This window comes from Zea mays, chromosome 7, assembly GCF_902167145.1.
Source record: "Zea mays cultivar B73 chromosome 7, Zm-B73-REFERENCE-NAM-5.0, whole genome shotgun sequence".
In the NCBI taxonomy this organism is placed as follows: domain Eukaryota; kingdom Viridiplantae; phylum Streptophyta; class Magnoliopsida; order Poales; family Poaceae; genus Zea; species Zea mays.
The window spans coordinates 183,745,289-183,763,422 of record NC_050102.1 but is presented as its reverse complement, the minus strand read 5'-3'; the positions used below and the strand labels follow the sequence as shown (position 1 = coordinate 183,763,422).

Below are 18,134 nucleotides of genomic sequence, written 5' to 3'. Positions count from 1 at the left end.
CACTAACTTGGTGATTTTCATAAACGTTTACGATTTAGCACAGGGGACGATATTTGGTGCGCCACTAGCTACGCCCAATCTTGAATGCTCCAAACTATATAGAATTCCTTCAACTCTTTTTATTTGTATGTTTATGTTGAACTTTATGCACCTGAGAGAAATATCAATTACACAAACTAGTTAGTTCATATATTTTGTGATGGACGTCAAACAACAAATCGATTATAAGAAATGTTGAGACCATTTTCTTTTCAAGCACCACCCACCTGGAGCAACCGCTCGGGCTAGGAGGTGGAGTACCAGAGGCGGACATCAGACTCGATCTCTCAGAGGATCAGTACCGACAATCAATAGAGGTGAGCAGTCGCGTGTGGAGGCCCTTCGACCTCCGCACTGTCGTCCAGATCCAAGTGACCAGGTCTCTAGTCTCCATCTGCTCTACTTCACCCTCGGCATGGACGCTCACACTCCCATTGCAATCGGGTACGTGGATCCCCACACGGTGCAACTAGGTACGAGGATCCCCGTGAGGCCTAGTTTAGATACTTTGGGATTAGAGTGTTTTAGAGGGATTGGAGAGGGTGTAAATCCCCAATAAATCAAATACTATCTCAATACATTTCAATCCACTCTAATCCCACTCATTACTAGAGTACCCAGCGGTGAGAGGGAAATCACCGCTGGGGACGAGGATGAGGAAAATCATTTCTAGTAAGACGAGATTTTTCTCCCCCACAAAGACGGCATGAGGGCTCAACCTCTCTAGGAAATTCTTCGTTGCCATCTAATTATTTAAGGTTTATTCGGTTAGCTCCCAATCCATGTGAATTGAGTAAGTTTAATTCAAACAAGTCAAACTTCTTTTAATTTTTTTTCGATACCATCTAATCCAGAAATAAGAGAACAAGGTGTAATAAAAAGAAATTTGGATGGTGTCATCAATGAGAGAGGAAATACTATGTTTGCTTGACTAGTCTCGCAGCGCAGGGTTAGACGTGTGCGGAGCAGGTAGCACACAAGGGAGAGGGAGACAGAGGGAGGAGGGAGAGAGGAATCTTCCTGTTTCCTTGCCTGGGACTGGGACTCCGTCTCCGTCTCCGTCTCCATCCCCATCCCCTGCCGTTGCGCCCATCTCATCCCCGCGTCTTTTCCTCTCGACTCTCCTCTCTCTCTCTCTCTCTCTCTCTCTCTCTCTCTGCGCTGCTCTCGGTTTAGGTCGAGGAGTTGCTAGCTAGCTAGGGGGTTTGGATCCCTGCTGGTGCTGGCTGCTCCGCTGCTGCGTGCTAGTCCTACTCCAGCCCCCCAGCCCCAGCGAAGCAGGCAAGCATAGATAGAGGCTGGGGTGGGCAGGGAGGTGCGCGGACGGAGATCCATCAGATCAGAATCAGATCACATCATCGGCCCTCGGATGCGATGCAGCACCGGCGCAAGCCCGCTTCCGCCGCGGCGCCGCCGGCCGCCAAGCAGCCGGCCGCGCGCAGGCCCACGGCGCGGCTGTCGCTCGCGGGCCTCGTCGTCTCCATCTTCCTCGTCGCCACCTTCCTGTACAACGAGGACGTGGTGAAGGCGGCCTCCGGCTCCTCCAGCTCAGCAACAACAGCCGACGCCGCTGAGGTAGGCGTCTCCGGGCGGGCGAGGTCACCCGACCTAAGGGTGCTGCAGGAGGCGGCGCACCAGGGGGTGGAAGCTGAGGAGCGGGAGGTTGGAGATCGTACGGAAGCGGAGCAGAAGCAGAAGCCCCTGACCCTCCCCATCCCCATCCCCGTGGTGGCGCTGGCGGAGGAGGAACTCGTGGAGAATACTAAGGGAAGGCAGAAGCAGCAGCAGCAGGAGGAGGAGCAAACCCAGAAGCCACCGCCACCGCCGCCGCCTCCTCCCCAGGTTGCCGGGTGCGACCTGTACCGGGGTCGGTGGACGTTCGACGCGGCCGGCGAGCAGGCGCCGCTGTACCGCGAGTCGGAGTGCGAGTTCCTGACGGAGCAGGTGACGTGCATGCGCAACGGCCGCCGCGACGACTCGTACCAGAAGTGGCGGTGGCAGCCCGATGGATGCGACCTGCCCAGGTAGGGTATTTACTGCTCCTGCTCCTGCTCCTCCATTTGTGTTTAGTAGTAGTAGTAATAGTAATTCGTCGCTCCGTCAGTCAGAATGCAATGCAAGTAGATTTGAGATCTGGAGTCTCCTGCTGCGCTAGCAACTACTCCACCAGGAATGTTGCATTGCAGCTAGCTGCTAATCCTGATCCACCGACACAGCCATTTTTCCCCCTCCATTTATTACCTGCATCCGACTATGGGATTGGGGGTGGAATAGATCGATGATTTGTGATGTGATTGGTCCAGGTACGATGCTCGGTTGCTGCTTGAGCGGCTGCGCAACAAGCGGCTCATGTTCGTGGGTGACTCGCTGAACCGCAACCAGTGGGAGTCCATGGTGTGCCTGGTGCAGTCTGTGGTGCCCTGGGGCCACAAGACGCTGCACAAGTTCGTCAACAACGGATCGCTCAACGTGTTCACGGCGCATGATTACAACGCCACCGTGGAGTTCTACTGGGCGCCCTTCCTGGTGGAGTCCAACTCGGATGACCCGCAGGCGCACAGCGTCATGAACCGTGTCATCGCCTGGCGCGCCATCGCCAAGCACGCCAAGAACTGGAAGGGCGTGGACTACCTCGTCTTCAACTCATACATCTGGTGGCTCAACACATTCGAGATGAAAGTCATTCGCCGTCATCAGCATCAGCTTGAAAAGGAGGAGGAGGGGGTGAGGTGGAGCAAGTACGCCCTTGTGGACCGGCCGGTGGCGTACCGGGAGGTGCTCAAGACGTGGGCCAGGTGGGTGGACCGCCACATCGACCCCAACCGAACAAGAGTCTTCTTCATGGGCATGTCGCCCAACCACGTCACGTAATCTCTTTAGTTTTTTTTACCTCCTAGTCCTTTCCTCGTGTGTTGACTGCTGGTCTGCTCACCAGCGTCAGGTTTGGAATTTGGGATTGCAGGCCGTGGGCGTGGGGTAACGACGGCGGCATCAAGTGCGCCATGGAGACGCAGCCCATCAGCAACAACCGGACGGGGCGACTGGACATCGGCACGGATTGGCGCCTGCACGGCGTGGCGCGCGGGGTGCTGGCGCGCTACCTCCGCCGCGTGCCGGTGCACTTCGTCGACATCACGGGGCTGTCGGAGCTGCGCAAGGACGCGCACACCTCCGTGCACACGCTGCGGCAGGGGAAGCTGCTCACACCGGAGCAGCAGGCCGACCCCAAGACCTACGCCGACTGCATCCACTGGTGCCTCCCGGGACTCCCCGACACCTGGAACCACTTCCTCTACGCGCACATCCTCTCGCTCTCCTCGTCCGCCCAGGATCACTAACCATTTTTGCCCAGCCTCACAATGTCAAGCGCTTCCTTTCAACTCCTCTCCCTAGACCACCCACCCACCCTGGATACCTATTACTACTGCTGCTGCTGTAGATCTTCGTTTCATTTTGACAAATGCATGCAGGTCTTCTCTTGTAATTTCTATAAAAAACATCCCTGATTTAATTTTGACTAGCAGTACCAATTACTTTTTCATTTTTAGTGTTGAGAGAGAGAGAGATAACCATGATGATTACCAATCAAGAAACTGTGGTCCGGCAAGCAACAAACAGATGGCGAGTCGTGTCCATGCATCTCCATCCATTCCCACAAACCTTGCCCGTGCCATGCGAATCAATCAATCAATTCGAATCAGTCGATACATACCATCTTTAACGACATGGCACATTTCTATTGGTCTACGCCTACGAGCTAACCGTTTTGAAGTCCAAATATTCAAAAACACTATTTTTTTAAAAAAAGAAAAACTAGAATCTGATCTATAAATAATAGGGCTGGACATAAAATCTGAGCCATCTGAGCTAGTATCCCTATAGCATGAAGTCCGGTACTTAAACATTTCCTACGAGTAGCGAAAGCGAAAACCCAAACCTAGTTCGGGCCTGAACGTAACGTATATATCAGCAGAAGCCTGGAACGAGCCTAACAAAACATTAATGACAAGACACATTCGTCGAAACACCATTACAGCAGAGCAGTACATGTATATAAACGTAACGTATGCAAGTACACGTTGGCTCCGACCTCATGCCACATCTGGATTCAACGCTTCTAAATACTTGGGTATTTGTGTTTTCTTATTATTCTTCATATATATATGGTCGACACGGAGGACTTGGCGACATCCATTGTCATGATACCTCCTCTGCAAGCAAACGAGTCTCTCGTGTTGACACATTCTCTCGTCCCCTTGCCGCCACCGCCAGACTTCACTGCAATTCCCCTGCTCTTCACCTGTCAACTTCTTCGGGTAGGTTAACATTTCCAAAATGTATCAGCTCCATTTCTTCTTTCCAGATCTGCAGTCGAGGGTAAGGGGAGAAGATAAAAACATTAAGGTGCAGTTTGGTTCATATATTTGTACTAAATTGGATAACTGATAACATTAAATCATATTTGTTTAATTTTAATCATAATCGGATAGTACGCTAGAAATTGATTCCAGTCTATTCAAACTTATTACCATTTACATGATATTCCGTGAACCAAACAACACCTAACAGAAAAGGCACACTAAGATACATTATTTAAATACAGTACAGAGGTACATACAGTGTGTCGAAATTCAACCCTGATGTGAGGAACATTTGTCTGGTGGATGTCATTGCCCTCCGGACCCCTTCTGTAGTAGTTTCTCCCGATCCAGTGAGACTAGAGCAGACACCAGACAGTGTTAGAAAATCCATCCATGACCCACACAACAAATGGCCACATAAACCACTAGTTTATACCTTGAGCCTGTGAGAGAATCCGGACTGGTAGACAGAATTTCTAGCGATTTCACACAAGTCACATGAGCTCAGCTTCCAAAGCTGCCAAGAGCAACAAGCAATCCAGACTAAGAACCTCTGGGTGGGATTGGGAAAACACATGACAGAGATAGAGATAGGGGCATTACTGAAGCAGCAACACTGTATTCTTCAACCAAAGGTTCCTTCGTCAGGTGAATTTGTAGAGGGTCGTCAGTCGAAAGAGACACGTTAAGACCCCTTAAGAAAAATGTTGGGAAAGGGTTCCGATGATAGTCGATAAACAGTGAGTTGTTACTTAAGGGAGACATTGCTAGACCAATCTGAACACAGCCGGACAAAATATAATTAATTAGTCCCTCTCAAGCAACTATATGAAAATCCAATGGATGTTCAATCAACACAAAAAATACTATTACTAACCTGAGCAAGATAATACAGGTACTGAAGTACAGGGGATTTCTTTAGGTTCACCCCATGAGCAATGTTATGTGAAGTAAGAAATGCTGCAGCAAGGTGATCGATATCACCAGCCTGAAGATAACAACAATAAGTTCACCAAGTTCAAGTTCGACCTGGAGATTTATAGTTTATGTTAGGCACTAACCTCCCCACAGTGTGGACGAAGTTTGATTGTTGTCATGCCCTTGGACTCACGAAGCTGCGCTCTCAACAAATTTCAAATTAACCATTGTAATTTAACCAGATGAATGTTGAACAAGAAGCTAACTGCAAGCTAAAATTTATTTTATGAAAAAAAAACACGCACTATTATCTTTTTTTCAGAAGATTTTATGTGTTACTTATCCTAAAATGAGCACATGATGAAGAACTTCATGCACAAAAAGATGTACCTTGTTCAGTGTATACAGATTGGCATAGCAATAGTACACATAATACGCATAGGCTGGATTGAAAATATTAGTCCATTGCTCAGGTGTTGGCATGTGTTTTGTTGGGCGTCTTTCAGGTTTGCTTTCATCATCCACCAAATCCAACCCAACAACCTGAAGTAAATAAAGGAAAATGATGCAAATAATGCCTAACAAAATATAACAAATATCAGTTGGAAACAACCCCATTCAGTGGAACATACAAGTATTTCCACTTACCTGTTTTAAGAAAACATGGAGCTGAGGATGTGAAGCTGGGTCAACAGTTACTTCATAAAGAGGGAGAAAAATATTGTCAAGGAGGTTTTGGAAAGAATTGATTGTGCCCATCTCCCTGTATACATTGTATATCCGAGGAATCTGAAGACAAAAAATGAAACAAATAATAAAGCACAGAAATTATACTCTTGTTACATTGTGGGCTAGCCAGAGTTTCACATTTGGTTATTGAACACACTTGAACAAAAGAAGGGGGACAGGGCTATCAACCTGAATTAACCAAACAACATTCTCGCTATATAATTCATTGTTCACTATCCAACTTGCCATTTGGTCCCATTCGCTTTTCTTCCTCCCATAAATAGATATCCGATACTCAGCCATCTGATAAAGGCAATTGCAAGAATCATTAGTTGGGTCCTTTCTAGAAAAATGAATAGCTAGAATCCATAAGATAGCATACTAGAAAGATAAGAAATCAGAAGAACTAGTTCCAGCACGTAGAAAACAAGTTATGAAAGAATAACACACCTGATATTTACTTGCTTCAAGGTCAGAAAATACTTCTTTTGTCAGCTCAGCAAGGAAGCGACCTGTCAGGTTTACATTGACCATGAGATAAATGCTGCATGTAAATAACAATTGCACAATTGAGACAGAAAGACATCTACATAAAATATTTGCACCTTGAATAAGATTATCCTGCTTTAAAAATATCTCCCTCAGGCGAGATTGACCACATGGATTATATTTCAGATTGAACTTGTCAAAACGATGAAATGTACTCTTATCAGCATGAACATCTAAGAGATCAACATTGAGGTCATACCTGGCAGAGAAATCAATGAGTCATGTCAAAACTGGTATCTGGAAGACTTACAGAAGAAAAGTCAAATCTAGAAGTTACCCTGTCAAATCCAAACTCTCAAAAACCTCCTTAAGAGTCAAATAGGTCCCATCTCTAAAGATTACAACCTATAAATTCCAATGTCGGAGTCAAGTCAGACGCAGAACATCGGATCTCAGGTGAAGAACTATTAGACATAACCTGAGACAATAAGAGAAGTTCAGAAACAAAAAAAGTGGATGTACCTCATCAGGTTCCTTCCTCAACTTAGACTTGATAAATCTCAACAGGTGCTTCTGGTTCATGCATGCTGAGTGATGAACATGAGTATCAACCTTCCTAACATTGTAGAAGTCCCGGTGAGGTGCAGCTTTCTGAGCAAGCAGTTCTCTATCCGTATTGACCATCAAGTGAAGATTAAATTTCTGACATACACGAGTCAACATAAGCAAGAGTCAATATATGCATGCACCATATTATTCAGTAAGATTTATGAATCAACCAAGCTTGAGAGCCAGGTCTGGGACACATCCGCTATATGACATCAACCTTAGTAAGATTTATGAATCAAGCTAGCTTGTATGTGGATGCATATTCCTAGTATCCCCATTCATAACCTTGTTATTGCTTTGTTTTAGTAGCCCCCTTTAACTTGTCTCTTTGTAAATATTTTGCTGGTTTTCTTCAGTACGGTACGGAAGACTCTCACTGTGAGTAACTCCCTCAGCTTTCAGTAAAAGAAAAGGACTATAGACTTATAGAGCCTGTTCGGATTGAACCTTGGTAGGCAAATGCCTGCCAGGCAACAAATCCAGGCAGCCAACACTATAAATTGAAGGCCTGAATTGTTGCCTGGCCAAGCAAGGCAAGCAACCAAAGTGGCACACATCATATACAAATGAATCAACAGAGACCATTGCATGCTTCGATGAACAGGCTGTCATTAGGACAACATTTTTCCTTTATACTCATGCAGAAAGAACACACAGTTAAAAAGAACATAACATAAAAAAATTACTTGCTCTAGAAGATTTAAACGGTGATGACACACGGTTCGGATATCCCCAGCAGCCAACACACGAAGGACGTAGTGCATATCAGTAAAGAAGGTAGTTGCATCGGCAACTGGATAGAGTCTTTCTTTAGCTGTAATGACATAGACAAAGATAATAATCAGTATACCCTAAACCAAGTCATCATCACATGAAGGTAGAGATGTATAGAAACTAAAAGATATGGAATTCCTTTATTACTCACAATCTTTATTGGGGTACACATGAATGACGCCATCAACCATTTCGAAATGGTGCTGAAAGAAAGAAATTAATCAGGGAAAAGAAAATCATCTTAAATGATATCCGTCTAGTCAACATGTTCATATCTGAAGAGCTGCACTTACATCGGTTTTAGCCTGATGTTCATAACTGAACGGATTTGGATTAGGCTTTGGAGTACTAGGATCAGTTATGATCTCTTTTTCCCAAGGAGCAACTTCTTCTCTGAATATGTACCTCTGACGCAGCTCAAGGCATTTCTGAAGAACTTTGTATGCCTCAATTTCATCAGGAGAAGGAGTCTCTGGGAGGGGTGAGAAGAGAGTGTAAAATTAATGGCAAAAAGCAACTAAAACAGGGCACGGGCAACAAAAGGATATATAGTGGTTACTGAGTGAATTCAATAATCCATAGAATAAAATACATTGCAGCGCTCGACCTCACAGTGAATAGAAGTGACCTCCCAATCGTAACCTATGAAACCACACCACCACCACCCAAAAAAGGACACAGGTATGTATGCAGAGTAAAAAAGCATATGAGCTGAACATGTTAGTTCATTTATTATCCTTTAGCTAATTGGTTCATAGTTGTTAAGGCGTCGCTTAAGCGGTAATGCGAGGATTAGGGGCAAGGCGTCCGCCTCGCTTTACGTCCGTGACTAAGGTGTCCGCTTTAGACCGCAAGGCGTCGCCTTGGCACCTAGAGCGTCTCTAAGGCATCGCTCTGCAGACGCCATGAACAGATGTAGGGCTGGGTACCTTAAGTGGCTATGCGTTGGAAGTGCTCCGGAGTCCGGATCTCCAACGGCGGCAGCGGTTTTCCGGCGGGGGCCGCTGCGCTACGCCTCTCTAGGCGGCTCCTCCAGCGACGGGCGGCCAACGCGGGAGAAGCTCCCCTCCAACTTCCCTCTGGGCTCCGTGGTGAGCGTCAGCCCTGCTCCATAGAGTTCCTGTCGAACTGTTGGAGGTGGAGCTGCCAGCCGTGGAAGGAAGAAGGATTTAGGGTTGTGTTTTATAGTCTCCCTGTTTGGCCTTTGGGCTATTCGGCTGCAGGCTTAGACTTTAGGCTGATATTCTTTGTTGGGCTGTCCAGCCGTGCTACCTTGTTGGACTGGGGCACTAGGCTGGGGCGCTGGGCTGCTCCTTCTGCTTTCACCCTCTCTATTTGCTACTATTGTCTCTATCTATTTGAGACAATTCCTATATTTTCTAGTTTTATTTTCTATTTTTATATATTACTAAGGTGTCACCTCGCCTTACGCCTTGTCGCTTAAAAGGTAAAAAGGGGGTCGGTCGCCTTACCTCGCCTTGTCACCTCAGCAACTATGAATTGGTTAGGTGGTCTGGGTAGCGCTCCTTAGGTCCTAGGTTCAACTCTCCGCGGGAACAAATTTCGGGTTGGTTCCCTTGGTCGGCATGGGTAAACCGACCTATGGTGGGTGGGCCTTTGTGTAAGGGGTTGGTCCTAAAGGTTGGGCCTCAAAGCACAGATCAAGGCCTGAACCATAGGGGGTGGCATCCCCATGTATGAGGGGTCCCCAACTTTCGTGGCTTTTCTCGGCTGAGCTCCGGTTGAGCTCTTCTTAGTGAAATAACATGGGGCGGTCTTTCCCCCATCGGCCGAGTTTTTTTAATTAGAAAAAACACTATGAGGAAGTAGCAATGTTGTTACTATAAAAGGTGCAGCCAAATAGATAAAGAAGTGGCCCATACCAACAGCTGTGATATTGATTTTACTGAAGGTTTCATGTTCAGGCTCCTTTCGAAGTATATCAGCTGCTATTGGGTTAAGCTGGGGTACATGCAGGCTGCCAGTTGCACTATGGGATCTAATCATCTGCGTTGATGGTGCTGATGTTAATTCCCCATTCTGGCTCGCTTTATCTGTGAGATCTGATCCCTGAGAGAAAGAACAAAAATGAAAGAAGCCACTGTTAGTATATAATACCAGTAAGTAGGATACATTTGCAAGGAAAATGGAATATTGCCCCTACATTGAAAAAAAAATTGTTGGACTGCAGCACATGAGAAAATGCACAACAAAGTTTACACAGCACATAAAAAACATTTCATATTTCAGTGAGACAACATCTACAGAAAACAGAATAAATTTCCATTTATAATGTCATAAGCAGTTTAAACTAGTTTTTTTTCCAAATGAACAGTGTAACTCTTTTCAATGGTCGATAGTTACTAACTTGGCAACAATCCAATCATACTATTGCAGCTGTATACCAACCCAGGATAGACAGATGGTACCATGATTCGTATCTACAAACACAACTAAACATGCTCACTGCTCACATGAATATATGTGTATTAATTGATCAGTATATAAGTCACTTGCGTTGCAACATAGACTAAGAAACTCTACTTGATAACCGGTGTAACATAGGCTAAGGCCTAAACAGCAAACACTGAGTTGAACCTCCTGGAATGGCAAAGATTTTGAGTCAGATTGCATTTAGCTAAACAAAGCTCAAAATGTGAAGATCCTCAAGTCAAAGAATACATGCAATTGATAGATACAGATCTAGTGGAACTAGCAGACAGATTGGTATCACTTGTTTAGAGTAAGCATAGGGATCTGATACTTACAATAGCACCATTTGGGGTCAAGTAAGCAGTATCATTCTTGGCATCTGGGACAAGATCCTCCTCGTCATCTGAATCTTCAATTCTATCAAATGCACTGATAGTGGGGACAGAGGATTTGGGTGTAGTCGGTCTAACAATAGGTCCAACTCTTTTAGTCGAACCTGGAGAAACAACTGGCCTACCTGAAAGATAAATGAAAAAGACAAACATTAGCAGGATAACTGGTTCCATGTTACAGAGCCATGCTAAGTGCTAGAAACCATGCTTTCATGAAGGATCTTCCAAGTCCTAAATAATCCTGTTTTTTTTGTGTGTGTGTGTGGTTGCTGTTGTTGAGAAATCCCTAAGTAGCCACTGGTCAGTGCTTACATTACATACATGATGAGGATAAACTACATACACCTAGTAAGTAGGCGAGGCGACCAACTTGAATCGCAACTTAACTTGGACCGGCAATTATTTCTCCAGAACAAAGCAAGCAACACTGAACAAAATCAAACTATCGTGCACATTGTGTGATCTCATTTACCAATAGGAAGTTGATGGTCAACTTAAGCAGAACGCATCAGCGCGCCGATCACATGACACGTGACTATGAGGTGGTGCAGCTAGGAGCCAAAAAACATGACGAATCGAATCGAAACAGTAAAAGGAGCGGGAGGCCTACAACCCTCTCGGCCGGTGTGGAGCGGCGGGAGGCCCGGCGGGATGGGCAGGGTGCGGCGATCATGATCCCAGTGCGGCGGAGGGTCCTCTTCGCCGTCCTCCAGTTCGTCGCCTTCGGGGAGGAGGCGGTTGCGGCGGCGCTGCTGGTCGCGGGCGAAACGGAGAAGCTGGTCGAGGGTCTTGCGGTGCATGTAGTAGGCGGAGGCGGCGGCGAAGGAGGCGCCGACGAGCGCGGCGATGGCGAGGTGGAGAGCGTAGGGGGAGTCCATCGCCGCCGGAGCGCCGCCGCCAACCTGGGTTCTCTCCTTTGGGCTCGAGCTGGCTGCGGGCCTGCGGCGGCGTCGAATGCAGAAAAGGCAGCCGGGGGGAAACCGCTCTCTTTTATACGAGAAACAGGGGAGGTGGGGCACTGCCTCAGTCACTGCTTGCTCGGTGGGGTCGCCTCTTTGTACGCTACCGAATAGACATTCTCGGGGCCGGGGGCACGTTGCAAGATTTTAGAGGCTTGTTTGCAAGAGCTTGACAAATTGAATCTGTACTGTATAGCATATAGCAGCTCTATCAGTCAATCTAAAGATCTGTCACTAAAGCGTTTGATCTACGCGGTAGCTTCAATTTTATACAAGATTATTTTAGTTTGATTATTCTCTTTTGTTTCTAGAACAGACCTACATATAAATGATTGCCATTTTTTTCATTCTTCAATAAAGTAGGGCAGGACCGGCCGTGGACGAACAGGGTGGGGTCTGATACATGCAGTGGCGAGTTGAAATTAGTAAGTAGCAAAAATATATATATATATATAATACCATATAAAGCCTAGCAATACTACCGAAATATATTACTACATAACAATAATTTTATAGTATACATCTGATATATATTAAACAAAATTAATTCTTACATGAGCATAAAAAATGATTAAAAATTATAATTCTTCAATACTAGTTATCAGAGCCAACACTTGAAATATATAAAAGATAATAATATTTAAATAATATGGAAAGTTACATTACATGACAAGTTTTTTTATCCTTCATATTTTGAAAAGGAGCGATGATGTTTTATCTTTGGCTTGCAAGAAGAATTTTCTTTAATAAATATAACAAAGCAACCAGTCAACAATGTTCATAAGTAATGGGAGAATAAAATAATAGAATTACATTGTTTCTATTTATATAATTTCAGAAAATATTGACACAAATAGCAACATGTGAAATAAACAAACATTCCTATGAGATTGCTGATCGACCCTAATCGTATATCGTATAAGTCTGTAAGATGAATTCTAGTTTTTAAGAAAGCTGAATTAAATATGAGACTCACAAACGAAAAAGCGAAGGACTAAATGTCAAGCTAAAACAATCATCCACAAATCGAGCATAGGCAAAAAAATGGAAAATTTCACGCGCAGGTAAAAAAAAAGGTGTGGGGATTAGAACCCTAGTTGTCTCCACCACTAGAGCTTATGTCTATATGTGTCATATGAAGTATGGGCAATTAACCAATATGTGTTTATTATATACTACATATACTTATTTTTTGACAAAAACTTAGGTATTCATTTGAATGCCTATGAATTGAAGTGGGCCCGTCCCTGGAAACATGGCACTAACATAGTGGTTGCATAATATGTGGAGGTAAAGAACTACTCGAAAGAGCTAACAAGTAACAAATTTCTAGTTGTTTTGTCCTCTTCATGGCACTAATATAGTGGTTGCATCTTGTATAGAACTCTTATCCTATATTTTGCTGATAGAACGCTGCCAGAGGCTTTGGATACAATCTGCAAGAAACTAGGGCTTAGGTATCGCAGCCATGTTCTTTGTAGCCTGTCATGATACATGCTCACAAATCTTATCAGAATCAGAACCCAAGTACGTCACTTACGGATTCGCAGTAGAGTTAATGGCATTTCGTTTTGTATAGAAACTAAAGTTTGTTGGTTTTACTGGGATTGGAGATTGTTTTAGTTCCATTCCTAATGCTGACACGTTGGCATGCGACACAAGTGTAGTTGTTGATTGCTTCGGACTCAGAATCAATTATGTTTTAGTTCATATTAGCATAATAATTCACCGTGTTTACATTGGAGTTATAATTTGTTCTACATCTGTTCCTCAGACCATTAAGCATGAGACCATTATCTCATAAGTTGTTGCCCCCGTCCCTGCTGGTCTAGTGATGAACGCTAATACTTGCAACATCCATTCTAAGGCTTTCCGAGATGTATGTCCCTGCCACCTTTACACCTAGTTTTTCCTTAGCTTGGTGCACCAAACATCTGGTTAAACATTTCTGTGATGTGGTAGTGAAGGTTATGGTGACCTAGTTTTTTATTCTCTTTACCATGTTGAAAACTGAGATCACCTACGGGGGTGAATAGGTGATCCTGCAAAATATGACTTAACATACAAACTTAGTCTAAAAGTTAGAGTTAGCGCAAATTAAACTAAGTTTTGAGATGAGAGAAAGAGAAAGAAGTTCCTTCACTTGATTACTCTATCAAGATATGAGGTAAATTTAAAGCAATATTACAAGTGAGAATAGAGAATTTTAGGAAGAGGAAAAATCGTAGTAAAGTAATAGCACAGAAAAACAACGATTTTATTCTGTGGTTCGGCCATATAGTAAACGATGACGTCTAAAAGGGGTTGAATTATAACTTCTAAATTCACACTAGCGAGGGGCACCCGAGTTCATCGCTGGAACTGGGCCCCTACGGGGGTGCGTCAGGGGCAGATGCGGTAGGCAATGGTGAGCATCAAAGCAAAGGAGGCGTGGGTCGGAGGCGACGTTGAGGTGCTGGAGCAAGAGGTGACGTCGCTCGTCAACGAAGGTGCGCTCGGAGATCCAGACGTCGTACGCGAGGGATAGTGGTGGTGGCGATTAAGGAGGAGGTGGTGCCTGCTGCTGCGCCGGTGGTGCTCGGCGTCGTCATTGGACTATTGGAGGCAAAGGAGTAGAAGGAGATGATAGATGGACTGGGGCTGTGGTGGTAGGAGGGAGGGAGGGAGGGAGAGGCAGGGCTGTGGTAAGGCGTCGCGAGTGGCAGTGACCATGGGCGGAGTGAAGTGAGGCGACGACCGAGCCGTAGGAGGGGAGCCGGAGAGGGAGCGAGAGGAAGCGAAATCGTGCGGAGGTGAAGCAGACGAAATTGAGGGAGGCGGGTGGCATGCCCTCTGTGGCTTGGAACCGCAAATGCGGGATCTGACGGCGCCAGGAAAAAGGAGTGATGTAAGCATGTTCGTGAAGCTTCTAGGATGGGCCCCGCAGCGGACGCGACACATCGAGGGAAGTAGCTCTTCACGACAACAGGTACGGTTGATGGATGCTCGAACGACTATAATGGAAAAGGGCGACGTGGATACTACGAGAGAAGCCGTTTTAAACTGGTTTTCATATATAAAATAAAATAAATGGTATTCATATTTCAATTTTTCGAAGTCCAATAATTTAGCTTTGCAATTAATAGAAGCATATATATTTTTTATGTGATGGCGTGGCAGTGAATAATCTTGTTAGTCAATTGAGTTTCCCATGTCTATTATCCATTATCCTAGCATGATACTCCCTCCATTTTTTTTATTTGATATTTGTTAGTATAAACATGAATTATCTGACATCAAATAGAAAAAATGGAGGTAGTATTTCGTGGAAAGTGTCAATGTACTATTACAGTTGATTAGCTACCGTTCCGTTCCTAACATGAAGTTGCTTTGCTCGCACACGTAATAGCTAGCTCCTACAAATAACGGAACCTAGACGAGGTCAAACTCATTAATAAAATACAATTTCATAAAACAAACTTAAAAGTGGCTGTAGTTTAGTGGTCAGAATTCTACGTTGTGGCCGTAGAGACCTGGGCTCGAATCCCAGCAGCCACATTCGCATGTTATTTTTTTTACTTTGCTCCTAGCAATATTTGGTTTTCCCTGTTAACAATATACTAGTACTTCGCCATCCACTTTGATCTATTATTCATTCATTTATTTCATGATGACACAAGGAAGCTACTGCGGGTTGGGTGGCCTGGAGTTTGCGGCGGAGACCCTGGAGCCCCATTCCAGGAGCTCCTTGCTGGTGTCATCCTTGTGCACCACCACCTCGATGAAGCAGAGGCAGTCCTTTCTGTCGTCGCCGGTGGCCGTGGCGATGGCCGCCGTGAGCTCCTCCTCCGTGGCCACCCTAGCGGTCCAGCACCTCCCCTGGCCGTTGTGGATGGCGTCGACGAGGCCCGTGTAGTCCCAGTTCTTGATGACGTTGTAGGGCCCGTCGTGGATCTCCACCTCGATGGTGTAGCCGCCGTTGTTGATGAGGAAGATGATGCTCCTCTGCTCGCACCGGAGCATCGTCGACACGTCCTGCGCCGTCACCTGGAAGCTGCCGTCGCCGATGCAGGCGATGACGCGCTTGTCGGGGGCGCCCTGGGCGTAGCCGAGCAGCGCGCCAACCGACCAGCCGATGGACCCGTACTGCATCTGGAACTCGTACCCGCAGCCGTCGGGTAGCCGCAGCTTCTGGCAGTTGAACCACGAGTCTCCCGTCTCCGCGATGACGGCGCTGCCGCCGCTGAGCATCCTCTGGATGTGCTTGAAGAGGACGTTGACGCGGAGGGGCTCGCCGGCCTCGCACTCGGGCGGCTGCCCGCCGGGGACGAAGATCCTCCGGTAGTTGTCGTAGGCGGTGGTGTTGGGGCGCACGCGCTTGGCCAGCGCCGACAGGAAGTCCCTCATCATGACGCAGCCGAAGGTGGGGCCGTTGCCGACGGTGACGCGGTCCGGCTGCACCACCACCGCCTTGTCCTTCCTGAGCAGGATGGAGTAGCCCACGGAGCTGTAGTCGTTGAAGATGGGGCCCGCCAAGAGGTAGGCGTCGGCGGACTCCACGATCTCGGCGCAGAACGCCGTGCTCACGGCGCCCCAGTAGGTGCCCAGGAACCGCGGCAGCGTCTCCGGCACCAGGCCCTTGGCCGACGGCATGGCCGCCACCGCGTACCCGCTCGCCTCCGCCAGCTCCACGAAGGCGGCGGCGGCCTTGGCCACGCGGATCTTGGGGCCGGCCACCACCACCGGCTTCACGGCCTTGTCGAGGAACGACACGGTGGCCTCGACGGCGGCGGCGAGACCCGTCAGGTTGCTAGGCCTTGGCGCCAGCAAGTATGGCACAGGGTCCGTGGCGAACGTCGGATGCGGCAGCCCCGGCAGGTTGCAGCTGACGCTCATGTAGACGGGCTTGCTCTCCCTGAGCGCCGTGGAGATGGCCCCGTCGATCTGCTCGTGCGCGTCCTCCAGGTTGTTGACGACGGCCTGGTGGCAGGTGACGGGCTGGAAGCACCGCAGCTCCTGCGAGAAGTCCGGGAGGCCGATGGTGTGGTGGAGGACGCGGTTGGTGCCGTAGTCGTTGGAGTTGGGCCCGCCCACCACGCACACCACGGGCAGGTTCTCGCTGTAGGCGCCGGCGATGGCGTTGAGCACGCTGAGCCCGCCCACGGTGAAGGTGACAACGCAGGCGCCCACGCCCCGCGCGCGCGCGTACCCGTCGGCGGCGTACCCGGCGTTGAGCTCGTTGCAGCAGCCGACCACGCGGAGGCCGGGCTCCGCGATCAGGTGGTCCAGCAGCGTCAGGTTGAAGTCCCCCGGCACGGCGAACACGTCGCTCACGCCCACCTGCACCAGCCGCCGCGCCAGGTGCCGGCCCAGGGTCGCGTCCCTAGGAGGAGGCTCCCCGCCGCCGCCGGTGGACGTGATGAAGCCTGAAACGCCGGATGCAGGGCAGGCCACCGCGCCGCTCGCCGCGGGCCTGTGCCCGTCCACGGACCCGACGATGCCGCTGGTGTCCATGGAGACGAGATGCTTTCATGCATGGATAGATTTGGTTCTTTTTAATAAGGAAATGGGAGACGTAGCGGGCGGGCGGGCGAGAGCAAATTAAGCGCGGCGATTGACTTTGGTTGACTTGTGTAACACGACGCTTTAATTAAAATGGGATTGGGGACCAAGTCATGAACGTTTGTCTATTGAACTACAAATAACTCCCTTATTTTGTACGTGACAAAACACCACCATTTTAAGACCGACGGAGAACCACATGGACATGGTGACCTCCTGAAACTCCCTCCATGGCGTGACTAGAGGTGACAATGATAGAGATATATACCGTTTAGTTTCACACCAATTTCTATATTAACCTATTCAAATTCATATTTAGATATTTCGATCGTTTTTTTTTGTTTTAGACAAATATAAAAACTGGACAGAAACAATTTGAACGTTTTCGATTTTTCCCGTTTTAATCGAGATATCTCAGTTTTAGTCATATAATATCATGTATTAGATCATGCAATAAATAAATCAAAGACGACCATGTCACATCGTAACAAACTAGTCAATAATTGATCATTTTTTGTTAGCTATACGTATGTTATAAAATATCTCTACTACCTATTAAACACATAGTGTAAACTACACGACGTGCCCCTGCCTCCTTATCCACCGTCGCCGCAACGAACTCAATACTAGATATAGTTTAAAATATGTTACTAAATTTTTAACTTATATTTTTATTTTATATAATAAAAATATATAATTTATACTCTAAATTAAGACTTAATGTGGTGGCTCTCAAGTGGACTCACGAGCCTAAACAAGCCCGAATCAAGCTAGGTCTCTCAACTCACCGAGCCAAGACTAACTAGCTGGGTTACCAAGCCGAGATCAGCTCGTTTCCGGTTTCCGGTCCTACTTGTGACTAGTAAATCTCTTTGGGTGTAGTTTAGAAA

At 47.0% G+C, this 18,134-nt stretch overlaps 3 protein-coding genes and 1 non-coding gene across 5 annotated transcripts; 2 read left to right on the top strand and 2 right to left on the bottom strand.

Moving 5' to 3' along the window:
- The first annotated feature begins 1,143 nt into the window (after positions 1 to 1,143).
- On the top strand, positions 1,144 to 3,551 carry LOC100275422 (uncharacterized). The gene is made up of 3 exons (NM_001149497.3): positions 1,144 to 2,063; positions 2,343 to 2,906; positions 3,002 to 3,551. Exons 1-3 carry the CDS (start codon positions 1,414 to 1,416, stop codon positions 3,375 to 3,377), a joined length of 1,590 nt encoding a protein of 529 aa, NP_001142969.1. The 5' UTR covers positions 1,144 to 1,413; the 3' UTR covers positions 3,378 to 3,551.
- Positions 3,552 to 4,013: 462 nt separating this feature from the next.
- LOC100275036 (AMP deaminase) lies at positions 4,014 to 11,763 on the bottom strand. 2 transcript variants are annotated; one of them, XM_020540386.3, is made up of 19 exons: positions 11,355 to 11,763; positions 10,688 to 10,869; positions 9,803 to 9,989; positions 8,213 to 8,391; positions 8,071 to 8,122; positions 7,832 to 7,959; positions 7,059 to 7,238; positions 6,874 to 6,941; positions 6,653 to 6,795; positions 6,498 to 6,559; positions 6,237 to 6,350; positions 5,967 to 6,107; positions 5,709 to 5,861; positions 5,462 to 5,515; positions 5,278 to 5,388; positions 5,004 to 5,177; positions 4,837 to 4,917; positions 4,658 to 4,756; positions 4,014 to 4,404 (listed from the first exon to the last, which is right to left on the bottom strand). In XM_020540386.3, the coding sequence occupies exons 1-19, from the start codon at positions 11,620 to 11,622 to the stop codon at positions 4,336 to 4,338; spliced, it is 2,445 nt and encodes an 814-aa protein (XP_020395975.1). In that variant the 5' UTR covers positions 11,623 to 11,763; the 3' UTR covers positions 4,014 to 4,335. The 2 variants fall into 2 exon arrangements, with proteins under 2 accessions (XP_020395975.1, NP_001307163.1); NM_001320234.1 differs by having other exon boundaries at positions 4,019 to 4,404; positions 11,358 to 11,678.
- Positions 11,764 to 15,162: 3,399 nt separating this feature from the next.
- On the bottom strand, positions 15,163 to 17,702 carry LOC103634444 (pyruvate decarboxylase 3). Its single transcript, XM_008655966.4, has one exon. The coding sequence runs from the start codon at positions 17,194 to 17,196 to the stop codon at positions 15,367 to 15,369; it is 1,830 nt and encodes a 609-aa protein (XP_008654188.1). The 5' UTR covers positions 17,197 to 17,702; the 3' UTR covers positions 15,163 to 15,366.
- On the top strand, positions 15,169 to 15,240 carry TRNAH-GUG (transfer RNA histidin (anticodon GUG)). The gene has a single exon. It is a non-coding gene; the product is annotated as a tRNA-His (tRNA).
- Positions 17,703 to 18,134: the final 432 nt, after the last annotated feature.

Coding starts and splice junctions, on each gene's coding strand:
- LOC100275422 (NM_001149497.3), top strand. CDS start 1,414: ATGCAGCACCGGCGCAAGCCCGCTTCCGCCGCGGCGCCGCCGGCCGCC. Junction 2,064..2,342: donor GATGGATGCGACCTGCCCAG/GTAGGGTATTTA, acceptor TGATTGGTCCAG/GTACGATGCTCGGTTGCTGC. Junction 2,907..3,001: donor ATGTCGCCCAACCACGTCAC/GTAATCTCTTTA, acceptor TTGGGATTGCAG/GCCGTGGGCGTGGGGTAACG.
- LOC100275036 (XM_020540386.3), bottom strand. CDS start 11,622: ATGGACTCCCCCTACGCTCTCCACCTCGCCATCGCCGCGCTCGTCGGC. Junction 8,392..9,802: donor AATCAATATCACAGCTGTTG/GTATGGGCCACT, acceptor CACCCCTCCCAG/AGACTCCTTCTCCTGATGAA. Junction 5,389..5,461: donor TTCGTCCACACTGTGGGGAG/GTTAGTGCCTAA, acceptor TGTTATCTTCAG/GCTGGTGATATCGATCACCT.
- LOC103634444 (XM_008655966.4), bottom strand. CDS start 17,196: ATGGACACCAGCGGCATCGTCGGGTCCGTGGACGGGCACAGGCCCGCG.